The sequence below is a fragment of the Echiichthys vipera genome (assembly GCF_963691815.1).
Source record: "Echiichthys vipera genome assembly, chromosome: 16".
NCBI lineage: Eukaryota > Metazoa > Chordata > Actinopteri > Perciformes > Trachinidae > Echiichthys > Echiichthys vipera.
Window position 1 is genome coordinate 12,628,807 of NC_139841.1, and position 13,273 is coordinate 12,642,079.

Sequence of the window (13,273 nt, forward strand, 5' to 3'; positions counted from 1 at the left end):
TGTATAACATACTAAACTGGTTTTAAATAAAGACGCCTTTTCATTTTCACAGACACTTGACGCAGAACTCATGAACAGATTAAGAGTGACATTTAGCATGCCACTAATAGACACAAAGTAGTATCTGATAAATGCTAGCTGGTCTCAGAAATGTCCCTTTCAGAATCTCCAGAGAATAGTTAACCACTTGTAAATTGACTGTGTCTGTTTCCTACTTTTGTTACATACTTCAAAATCACAATCCCTGATACCGATACCTTGACTTCGATACGGTCGCTAAGCACTACCACTTTTATAAAATTACTTTTAACAAAAGGAAATTACAATAATGTACAAATCTTTACTTTGCCCCTTTACCCTCACAGCACTCTGTAGTCAAGCCTCTAGAAATACAATAAGACACAAACACACGTGAGCCCTGTCTCAAAGAGTTTTTCTGCATGCCTCTATGACACGCAATGTTAGACTGCCAATACCCATTAGGTCTTGGTCGGGCATACAGCATGTTTATCAGCTCACCGACGTTGATGGAATCAACTCCTTAGGTAGTATAAGCTTTCCTCAAGGCAATTTAGTATTGTTCGGTATAACCCTAATTACAATATATCTTCACTTAAATTTAGGATACAAATAAGCTTGGGAGCTTCAATAGAATTTCAAGCCATTCATTTTTCCAAATCAGGTGCTGGAGAATGACTGCCTCTCAGAGGAACAAACATTTCTGCAGTACAACCGTTTAAGTTTGCCTACACACCAGCCACAGTGAACCTACTTGACACACGTGATGTAGTCTAAATCTGATCAGCAATGGCATGCTTTCACTTAGGGCTTCCCCTAATAGTAAATGAAGATAAGGGGCAGGGTTCACTCACTCTTGTCTTTTCCCTGATATTAAGGGTTTTTAACCTCTGTCCGATACTGTAGGTCACAGCTGTCTTCATGACTTGGTCCACTAAGCTGACAAATCCTGGGGTACAATGTCACTGCGCTCACAAGAAAGAAGCCCAAGAATCCAAAATAGTCTTATATGCAAATTCAAAACATTTTATATGCAAACATTTCCCCAGAAAATCTATGCAAATTACTTGTAATGACAAGCCCAATTAATGCCTTGTCAAACTGGTGTCCCACTATTGACACAAGTGGAATTTTGGGATAGGATGTGTCAATTACTTGCCCACAGAAACTGACAAATTTAAATTGTGTATGCATGCATTATAGAGGACACTGGCCTCTACATTATTATATATATTTTTTTATCCCTCTGACCTCGGATGTAGTAAAGCATCACGGACCAGACACGTTAAAAAAAAAAAGAAGATCATCCTGACTTGGACATTTCAAATTCCATTAGGTTACTTCTGGACAAGTGTAGTGAACGTTAACACATAGAAAACGCTACTTCTGCATGTGAGGGATACAATCAACGTCCAAAGGTTTAATCTCATAAATACTATCCATGTCTTCAAGCAGCTGCTGAGTACAATATGTACAGTCCTGTTATAAAGGTATGTTATAAAACAGGCGATCCTCATAACAACGTTGCTCCAAAGTCAACAAAAGACATCTGCAGTGACAAGTGGAGTAAGAAGAACAAAATATGAGACGGAGCTAACACACGCACACACACACATACACTAGTCTTACTATCTCTGCTGCTCTGCAGAGAATAATAAAAGATTTCCTTAGGAGGCGATTAGACAACTAATTAGGCCATAAAGAAGAGATAAGTGATGCTGAACTAGATCATAAGGGATACGTTACCTCTTTCACTCTCTCACTCTCTCTAAGGATCAAACCACCTAACAAGTAAGAGCTCAGCCATGACAATAATCTACAGAACTTATCATTTAAAGTCGTCATCATTGAATGAATGAAGGGATTTAAAGTTTTTCAGTGACATTGCTTCAAGGATACAGTAAATATCCCAAATAGTTTTAAGAGAAAGTGGATCTTCAGCATGAGGAATACAGATAGTTATCTCTGAAATGATAACTGAATATTTGATCCGACCGGGATAAAGGCTGCTATTTATTTTTAATTGCACGTGTTAAGCACTCTTATCAGGTGATGTGTTTAAGTGCCAACTTGACCTCGGCGACCTCCGTTACAATCTTGTCTGAAATAATTTCCTACCTCGCACTTTTGAAACTAATGGTTAAAGTATTATAACGTGTAATTTCCGCAGCACATTTGCCTCTTAAGTCCTAATTTTCCTGTCTGAGTCATGATGTTTGGTTGTAGCATTTACATGTCAGCTTGGGGCAACACACACACACACACGCACACGCACGCGCACACGCACGCGCACGCGCACACACGCACACACGCACACACGCACACACGCACACACGCACACACAAGTAATTTACTGTAATTAACCAAACTCCTCATTTGATCAACACCAACAAAACGCAGAGTGACGGGTTTGAAACTCCCTCAAGTGTAGGCTCACACACCCCTCATTAGTCAGACATTATTATTAATCGAAAAACAATGATAATCTCTAAAAACAGATGTGAGGCATCCGGCTCTGCAACGAGATGTTCTCATAAATTGATCAATTTAAATAGGAATGGATTAGCTTCAAGTATAGAGTATAGAGTATATGAATCAAGTTGGCACAGTGTGCAGTTTTCTCCAGTTTCAGTGGAGGCCCGCTGCTAGATAACTGCCCTCACTGCTAAATGTTATTAGAATTAAGAAAGCACTGGACTTGCTGTTCATTTGTTTCCCTTCAATTAAGGGTACACACTTATAGCATATAGATGCAAATAAGGGGTGAACACCAGTTTGAAAAAAAAACACTTGGATGAGGTACCGTTTAATGTGTGGACACATTATGCAGCATGTTGTCCGATGGATGTTTCTCTCACATTAAGAAAAACACTGAGATGGTTAAATGGCTAAAGTCCCCAATGATTCCTCCAAGATGTCTAAAGAGAGCTGGAAATGGTTTAATCTGACTTTTTCAATTACAATAATTTAGTCCAATGAGAGAATAGTGGTTATTTTAATTATACCATCCTCTCCAATTATTCATGCAATGTATGATTATTCATTGCAATGCAAATATGTGGCAAATAATTCTAATAATTCTAGATTTTATGTTGAATGGCAGTCTGGCAAAAGCTCCTCAAGAGGTTACTATGCTCAACTGTTTGTGTTTTGTTAAGAAGACAGTCATGGTTTTATTTTTAACAATGTGTTACGAAGGGTATGTGTTATAAATGTTAATGAAAGGCTTCTCTCTCTCCTTTAAATCACTGTAGTTAAAACACAAGCTTATGATCCAGTTTGCTATTGATTCGCACTTCTCACAGTCTGAAGTTTAGCTTTAAGAAGGCAGGAATGCAGGTATTTTTAAGCACAGGTAATTGGTGTCTCAATCTCATGAGTGGTTTTAGGCTTTGATTTGGATCGATTTTAAGTACAATTCTCCATTCAGGTGATTTTGATGGACGTTTCACTCTTTTGTGGAACTTGTATGCCAGTTAGCACCAATATAAAAATGTATCCCATGAAGCCCAAAATACAAATGCTCAAAGCCCTAGCTGTGGTTATTTAATTCAGAGGCACTGGCACAAAGAACAACCAATACATTTAGGTAAACTTTAACTATTCTACACGTTGCCGAAGGATGTCCTGCAAACCGCTCCAGGACCCCCGAGGGTCCCATGGTCACACTTCGGGAACCACTTTTGTGAATCTAAACTTTGACCAAATAAATCTGCCATGTGAAGAATAAGCAGGTTGATGAATGTTCTTTCTTTCCCAGATAATGCTGTCCAATAGCCCCAAACAATGGCATTCATCTTGTGTGCAGACAATAGCCTGGGAAACAGTATTTGACACACACATTGTACTCTTTCCTTTTCTTATTTTTAACACATTGCAAATATATAAATATATTTATATATATCATGTACGGGACAAGCGGCTGAAGATGAGATGTATACATTTTATATTTAGTAGGGGGCAAGGCAGGTGCATTATTTCAATTGAAATCAGAATAGATGGGTCAACAGTTTCCATTGTTCACATTATGGAAATATTTGTGCCAAAGCAGGCGGTGGTTCCAAATGTAACTGTTCATATCTGACAAGAAAGATAAAGACCTTTATAAAAACACACACAAAATAAGCTACCGGTACTATCTGAACTCACTGTATCATGGACATGTTAAGAGTCAAAGGTTAAAGTGATTCAATCCGCACCTTTAAACAGACAGAATGCCAGCCTACATCTTAAATATCATGCAAAGGGAATTATTGAAATATCACAGCAAAAGCCCAAAGTCCCCATTATTACAAAAGATGAAAACACTCGTCACTTAAAACCCACTATACCACAAAGTCAAGGACATTAGATTTGTGTGTCTTTTATCCTAAAACACTATAACGTCTGTTAAGGTCATTGTCAACTCCAGAGTATGGGCACATTACAGTTGCACAGGACCATGTTTAAGAGCTATAGGGTGATTTTCGCAGCGCGCTCTGCGTCCGTCGACGTTGCCAAGTCCTCCAAGGTCTGGGAAGCCTATTCTGATCAAAGGTGCTTTTTTATCTCAGCTTTTTTGTTTTTTCAGAACACACAGTCCTTACTAACTCGGGCGACACAGCTGTCATAAACATTATCTGCTCAAATTAATTTTATATGCGACCTTCTTTTCGTGTAGCACAGCCTGGAGATCGACGGGAGAGCACCAGAGGCGGACCTTTAACCGGTCAGACTTTAAGTGCCAATTAAACTGAAGTCGTGTATCAAACAGCGGTGCCATCAACCCCAAAGTATCTGTGTGTGTGTTTTACCTTCATTTGCGGGGATGCACCACACTCCGTGCAATGCCAGACTCCAAACCCACGTCCATGCCACCAGCCGAATGCCACAACTCCACCAGCGAGATTGCATGGTGCATCCAAAAAAACACATACAACCGGTAACAGGGAGGGGGAGATTTGTCCTAATTAACAGCAGTTTCGTTCAGCATAAGACGGGATACCGTGATGAAACCATCTGTATCGTTATGCGTCCGCTCGGAGAGAAGAGAGCTCATACTATGCGGCGGGTTGAGGGAGCAAATGAGGAGCTGTGTGTGTGCGCTCTGAGTTTGGGGAGGCGGGCAACGCGCTCGAGGGGGGGCGGAGTGAAGAGCAAATCTCTCCAATCACAGAAACCTCCACAGGTGAACCCCACTGCTACTCCAAATGATAGTCGATTAATCCTGACTCGTTACCATTGCCAAAACTTCATGTTGTCGTTTAAAAAGCCCTGTGCACTTAAAATGCTGATCCCTGGCTACACAATCCCAGCATGAACTGGAGAATGGAGATTGTACATTGTAAGATTATTCAACTTTTTTCTATTTATAGAATAATACAAAAAGGGCGTTGTACAATTTATGATTGAATTAGCATTGAGATCAGGTTAAAAAAAAGATGAACTAAACCATGAAATTGCTACAGCGCCCACTACTGGGTTAACTTTGAAGTCTAATATTTAATTAGATTTTGGAATATCACTCAAATAAAAATGATTCCTCAATTATCCTGATGGAGTAACCCCGGGAGCATTATTCCTTGACTGTGAATGCTAAATCCCTTGTAGGGAGCATTAGTCATATAAGCCTGTGAATGTTCTCATTCGTCCAGGTCATCGTTATCCGCAAAGCAATTTCAGTCAAAAACAACTGGACTGGTTGTTTGTCTAGGAAGACGTTTCACCTCTCATCCAAGAGGCTTCATCAGTTCATGTACGCATATGACCAGGCTGGGACTGGTCCAACTAACTGGTGTGGAGATCCAGGTATTTAACCTCTCACAAGGCCGATGATGTCATATAAGGCATTACTCACATCACTGATGTAAAGCTGTGATTTTCTATTTGGCAGTGTAGCACTGTGTTGTTTAGAATATGAAGCGTCATACCACTAGCAATAAATAAAAGAGGTATGAAAAGAAAGAATCAAGATATATATTTATTATCATATGCAGTCAGTCATACTTTTCTGTATTCCTTTATGTTGGTTGTGTGATCTATATTCAAGAGCTAATTCCCCCCCCCCCCCATGGTATGTACTTACCTTCTGTAACCATGAACATCTCTGAAATCTTGATTTTGAGAAAGTTCTATAAAAATAAATGTGACTCACTTGGACATTAAATGTGACTTATCACATACACCCTCCGCCAACTCTTAACACCAATACTGTGAATGACGATGTGTTCTTTGTCTGCTTTCTGGTTTAATGTTAAACATTCTTGCCACATTTTCTTTCGTTTAAGGCTCAGTTAAAGATCTTAAAGTGTAATTACGGCGCAAATGGACCCCATGCTCTTTTTTGTCATGAATATACACTAAAAAAGCCATCACAACATTCTTTTTCCGTTGATCAACTTTAAACAGAGAAATCCCGGAGGGACGCTAACAGCCAGACATGGCTAACACGGATCAGTTGGGGCGGTGTGATGATTGCATTCAAAATTAGCCACTTATATTGCTCAAAATAGCACCAAACCTCTGCAGTAGGATGATAAGAGTCCCTACACATGAAATGAAGCATCAACATTGAGTTAGCGAACCTTGAGTTTATTAAAAAAGACTGTTTTACAATTCTACAAGCTTTAGCCGTCGGCTATGTCTATAATGGCAGGTGGCCCATATAAGTCGCTTACCGAATGCCCTGGAGTTCAGTTCAAGGAGGAAAGTATTGAACTGAACTCCAGTACATTCGGTAGTCGACTTGTTTGGGCTGCCTGTCATTATGAATGTAACCAGCTGCTAAGCCTTCTAACTTTGTAAAACACTCTTTTTTAATATACTCTGGGTTCGCTAACATTCGCTAAGTTGTTGGTGCTTTGTTGGTTTGGTGCTATTTTGAGCAATATTATTGTTTAAAAAATAATGTTTTGGATGTGTTTATTACACCGCCTTAGCCATGTCTGGCTGTTCTCTCTAGGATTTCTCTGTTAATAGTTGATCAACGATAAAAAACTGTCTCAATGGCTTATTTGATGTATATTCATGCCGATAAAGAGCACGGGGTCCATTTACGCCAGACTTTAAGGAGTGTTGTATTAGTGGAGCACACACGCACATTTATGGCAGGGAGTACCTGGTTTCTGGCCTCTGACTGAAATGATCTCATTGCACACACAAATACTGTACACACCTGCACACACTGGTACAAAAGGAGTTATACAGTTTTACTACAGTTTGCCTAAATATTGTAGTTTTTAAAAAAAAAGATACAAACAGTCTATCCTTCTGTCATATTTGTGTGTTTACAGAAATAATGAATGCCTTTTGAGTCTCCCTCTATAACTTTTCCAATGTCAGCATTCAGCCTGCACTGATGTATTTGTTTTCACAATAATACACTAATGATTGTCCTATTTGAATTGGTGGCCTTTTCTTAGAAGAAGAATTCCTTTATTCGTCCCGCAATGGGGAAATTCAATAATCTCCCCAGATCTAGTCAGCTAGTTATATTTTAGGAAAAAAATGTTTCAGAACTTTACTGACAATATATAAATATGTACAAACACACTTTAAACAACATTTTTTTCAGCACAAAAGCAAGATTGCCATCATCGTTTTTCAGTTGTGTTCCATCATAACCGAGAGTCTGCATGTTTCCAGGATGTGAGTTCACTGATCACCCTCTCTGGTTGAAAGCTCGATATGACGCACTTGAACAAAGTCTAGACAGACACAGTTAAACAGTAACAGTTTTCTCTTAAATGGGCCCATAAAAGGCCCTTTAATATGTCCCTCAGAACAGTGTAGGTGCAGGCATCTTTGAAATCTAAATATGTATACACCTCCACCCTCAGCATGCACACTCACATACACCCTCCGCCAACTCTTAACACCATGACAATTTTTTTCTTTGTCTTTTTTCTGGTTTAGTGTAAAACATTCTTGCCACATATTCTTTCCTTTAAGGCTCGGTTAAGGAGTGTTGTATCACCATGATTCCTCAAAGTGTATTCAATTCATTTTTATTTATTGGATTGTAAAACTGTAAGAAGATGTTTGATGATTCTGTAATGGCATCTTGGCTTAAATCTCCATTTCTCGTCAATATTCCTTTTACTCTCGTGTCGCAACATATTTCACTTTTCTCACTGTTACTTATTAGCAAATAGGGAAATGATATGAGAGAGCTTAGTAGTGTATCCAAGCCTTTCTCTCTGTCTTCATTTCTATTTGTCTTTCTCTCATCCCGTTTTTGCAATCTGTCTTTCTATTTTTTCCTGCCTATTTTTTCGCCCTCCACGTTGCAAGTAGATACTGAGAGATCCTGGGTGATATTCCTGTGGCTTACCCTGCTGACACCTCCCACGCTCATGTACGCACACAGACACACACACACACACACACACACACACACAGACACACACACACACACACACACACACACACACACACACACACACACACACACACACACACACACACACACACACACATACATACATACATACATACAGTACATGCATGGATTAATTTCTCACTCACCCAAGTTAGAAATACACATTTAGATCTTCAATGACCCCACCGCGACCTTCCTTGTCAACCCAGATAGATTCTCAAATCCCCAACTCCAGTTTTTGTCATTAATTTTAGCATCTTCAAATCTCAAAGGTTCCCTCTTTTACAGTAAATGATCAACCTGCCTGCCTTCCAAGCACAACCGTAACTGTTTTGCCAGGTTGGTGGTTTATTGTAGCTATGTAGGGGTCTGATCAGCACTGACAGCGGGTGTGGAGGTGGTTCTGAAATGCCAGAAACTGTTGTTGTCTCGTGGAGGTGTTGTTGGCTTAATTCTATAATATGTCTGTGGAGGAAAGTGCAAGAAACAAAAAAACATCCCCCCAAATCTCACACCACCCCCTGACACTCAGATACAATGATGCATTTTATAATTATGTTATTTGAGGATATATTTTCTTGTTCCTTTGTTTGTTGGCAAATGTTAGAGATCTTCTACAATGCAGTTTGATAGATATAAGTAAAACATTTACTATATTAATACTCACTGAAATGATGCAGAATGTGAGTATGGATGCATCAGAAAACCTATGAGCAACATTTCTTCTCTGAATGCACTCAACATGAAAAAAAAGACAATGACCTCTAACAGGATAAGGGCAGCCAATCATGATACCGTTTTCTGTATTCTTGTTCATCAGAAATCCCTTTCTTCAAATGTGTTTGCCACAACTTTGCATTAGTAAAAAACATTTAGAAGCAAAAAGAATTCTGGGCACATTTTTCTTCCTTTTTCCATTCATGTATCAGACACATTGTCCATACACAATTATACATAAATAAATGGAAAACAAAGTATTTGGCTGGGCAACAAAAACTCCTGTTTTAACTGTGAACACAAAACTGACATATTATGTTTTTTAGTTGATATGGTAGGCTACAGTTTAGGGATGCACAAATACAACTTTTTCAGTCTTGATACTGATATCTGGGCTTTGCATATTGATTGATACATGATACCGATCCAATACCCTTGTTGAAATAAATAAACTTTACACCTCACCGTGTGGAAGAGACTTAAAACATCCTGCTTGACTTAAACATTACTCTCCTAACTTTGTAAAACAAAATAACATATTAACACATGGATACAAATGCATTGAATCATTATTCATTTATTAATTTGTTATTAAAATAAACAATTGTGCACTGGCTTAAACTTGTTAAAATTAAAATGAAATGTAACAGCTGAACTTGAGAATAAAGTAACTTAAATAACAATGTGCAGAGTTTTGAATGTGCATCGCTGTTTGTCCACTCAGACACTTGTTGGCGAGATGTTTAGGCAAAGCTGTGGTTTTACCTTTTGCTATAATTTTTCTTAGCTGTAGCTTAAGGAACGCATGTCTATAATGTTATGATCATATGATATAGAAGATATGATTAAAAATGATAATTCAATTTTAGATATAGAAAATAAGCAAGAAAAGTACTGTAAATTTGCTTATGCACACATTTACTACCTAGACCTCCATGTTATTATTTCTGCATCCAATTTTTGACTACTAAGCCTACTAAGATTAGTGACATAACATCATATAAATACAAAGTAAATACACTATGAACTCAAACACAGACAATATTAAGTTAAATGCCAACATGTCCATGACCTTCAAGAGAAATGTCAAGCATATTTTCTTTGAAGGTAGAATTTTTTCCCACTACAGGACGCAGCACCAGCACACAGCATTTTCCCAAACCAATGGTTTGGTGTAATCAGATGTGATGGTACCTTGGGGGCTGAACTTCAACTGTGATTTGTGTCTGCCCACTCATGACAGTAAGGGGGGGGGGGGGGGGGGGGGGGGGCAAGGTCAGGCAGCGTCAGTGGAGCACACACACTCACACCTCTCTCAGTTAGACACACACACACACACACATTTGTAGCAGGGAGTTTTGGGGAAAACTTTGTCTGTTTCAGAAGTAAAAACTGTCCTCCAACTGAAAGGATCTCATTGCACACACACGCACAAACACACACACACACACACACACACACACACAAACACACACACACACACACACACACACACACACACACACACACACACACACACACACACACACACACACACACACACACACACACACACACACACACACACACACACACACAAACACACACACACACACACACACTTTAAACAAAATATAACCCAACAATATGTTTGAAATGGTAAATGTTGGGGGAGTGTGATGGTGAACTAAAATAACTCTTTCTCCTTCTGATCAGCAACCCCTGAGGAAAAATGGGCCACACACACACATACACACACACACGCACACACACACTGCACCCCCATTCCCAAAATAATCAGCTTTTGGGCTTGACCAGCTGGCCCCTGCTGCCAAGAACTCCAGGATTTTCCAGAATACCATGGCAATATGTGGTAAGACGTTGCAACACATTAGTCCTCCCCAGCAACGTCTGCTTTAACTCAACTGCTTTTAGAGGCTTTTTTCCTCTGGGGCCCTGGAACCATCAGCATGGTGGGCTGAAACTGTAAAAATGCAGTTCATTTGACTAACCTTGCCTTATTCTTCTCCATTATTTTTCAATCTGGTGGATAAGATAACTTATTTAATGAAATCAACTGTCAGAGTTCAATGAACTGGACACAAGTTGAATTTAACACTGCTTTACCCCTTTAAGCCTGAATGAATTATGTTTCAGTGGCACAGTAGAGACAATGTTTAAAAACCTGATTTGAGGTTGATGGACCTTTTCATTGGCAGACATTGTGGCATTTCATAGCATGAAAAGCATGTGTCTAATTGCTAACATGAATGGTGGCCGCAATCCATTTCTATCCCAAATCCAGGGCCCTCCTATTGTGCATGCCGGCTCACTGGCATGGCTTACTTGAGCACTTAAATGAAAAAAAACAGAGACATCATTCATGTTGTAAGTTACACCTGTGTTTCGCGGTGAATAAAAATACCTGCCGTGAAAAAGATGTAATGGATGCAGTGTGTTCACAGGTGGGAAGTAACACAGTGATCATCCAGATTGATGCACTGGCAACTCCTGCTGGTTGGTCAGGTCAACGGTTCATTGAGAAGACAAGAGGTGATCTAGCAGATAGTGTCTACCTTGTTATCTGTTCAGATCTCCTGATGGGATTCCTCCCTGTCAGTCTATCATGACTCTGCAGGAAGAATGAGCTGCTTTGCAGGTTTTTACAGCAAGACACTTATTGCACCATGCTAACTGACACAGTTAAAGGGACTCTCCGGATTTTTTAAAAATGGGGTTGCATGAGGTACTTATCCATACTCGGTGTATTACCTGCAGTAGATGGTGGTCGGCACACCCCCTGTTAGAGAAACAGGAGTATCTGCAGGGAAGCCAAGCAATGTACTGCTGTGGCAGGGGGCAGCAGGTACCATATTTTACCATCTAAAAAAAGGACCACAGAAAAAAAAATCAATATCGGTTTAAGTGTACACTATATTTAGAACATTTCCGCTGCTTTACCTTGCTATCACACAGCCCTTTTTAGTAGGGGAAGTGAAGCCATTATATTCACCCATGCTTTCTGCAAAGGAATCAGACCCATTTGACATAAACAGTACAGTATAAACAGTTCTACCTTGTACTGTAGAACACAGGAGTTGCTGGTCCACTGCTGTTAGATTGTGTTATTGTAGAATATCTCAAGTAACCCCTTAAAACAGTAACACATACAAACTAACCAATTGAGGCAGCAATAGCAACTCCCATGTTCCGCATGGTAAAAATTACTCTTTATGGAAAGGAGTCTGATGGCTTTGAAGAGAGCGTAACCGCTTGAGTTTATTCCTACGTAAACCTAAAGTAATATTGATTTTTTTTTTTAGGTGTGCCTTTTTTTAGGTGGTTAAAATACATTTAGCTACTGCCCCTGTCCACAGCAGTACATTGCTTAGCCTGATTCTGCAAACCGGGGGCTTGCCGCCAGCCATCATTCTCCACTGACGAAACCAAAAAAAAATCTATAATAAACTATATCACTTTAAGTTTCACACCTGTTATGAGACCAGAGACCACCAGAGGTGGACTACAATGCAGGTAATAATAAAGGATTAAACATGTTTGTCTTCCTTTTATCATCTGCTGCAATATTAATAACCTGCATCTATAGTTTACTAACTACTTAACAAGTTATCAACCCTCAAACAAAGTTCTGCATTTCACATTCTCTGGCCTCCATCTGACCCCGAAACATGGAGCTCTTGTTTTGGGCTTATAAAGAAGGAAATCACACCAAAAAAAAACCACATACACTCACACTGACATGCACACATATGCACACACTCACACAACCCTGTGGGCATCGTTAAGCCCTGCTTAGCAGCTCAGTGAGGCTGGCAGGCAGTGTTCCTGATATTCTCTCTGTATTTTGGCTGCTCCCCTCTGCACACTGCTCCAAATCCTACAGCTCCCTTTTCACACATTCACTCATTTTATCTCCCAACTCAGGACCTACAGAATATATACTTCATATGAAACAGAGTGTGTAGGGGCTGAGGGATAACGTATTCTAAGTGCAATCCGTGGAGAAAAAAAATTGCCTGAGGGTTCAAAAACAAAGTGCTTTGATTTATATCCCTATAATAGGCAATGAAAGAAACATTTACTTTTCCTTACAGTTTTATTGCTTTAAGTGTAATATAGCCATTTGAAAAAATGTGATACTGCAATAGGTTTTTACTGCTATGGACTCTCATGTGAGTC

The 13,273-nt window shown here is 39.5% G+C and overlaps 1 protein-coding gene across 1 annotated transcript in view; it reads right to left on the reverse strand.

Annotated features, from left to right (window-relative positions):
* The window catches only part of epha5 (EPH receptor A5), a gene marked incomplete at both ends in the record, with an annotated part of 68,881 nt that extends 63,970 nt beyond the window's left edge, over positions 1–4,911 (reverse strand). The window contains 1 exon segment of the mRNA XM_083929729.1: positions 4,812–4,911. Within this exon segment, the coding sequence (XP_083785855.1) occupies positions 4,812–4,911 (100 nt within the window).
* Between the last annotated feature and the right edge of the window lie 8,362 nt (positions 4,912–13,273).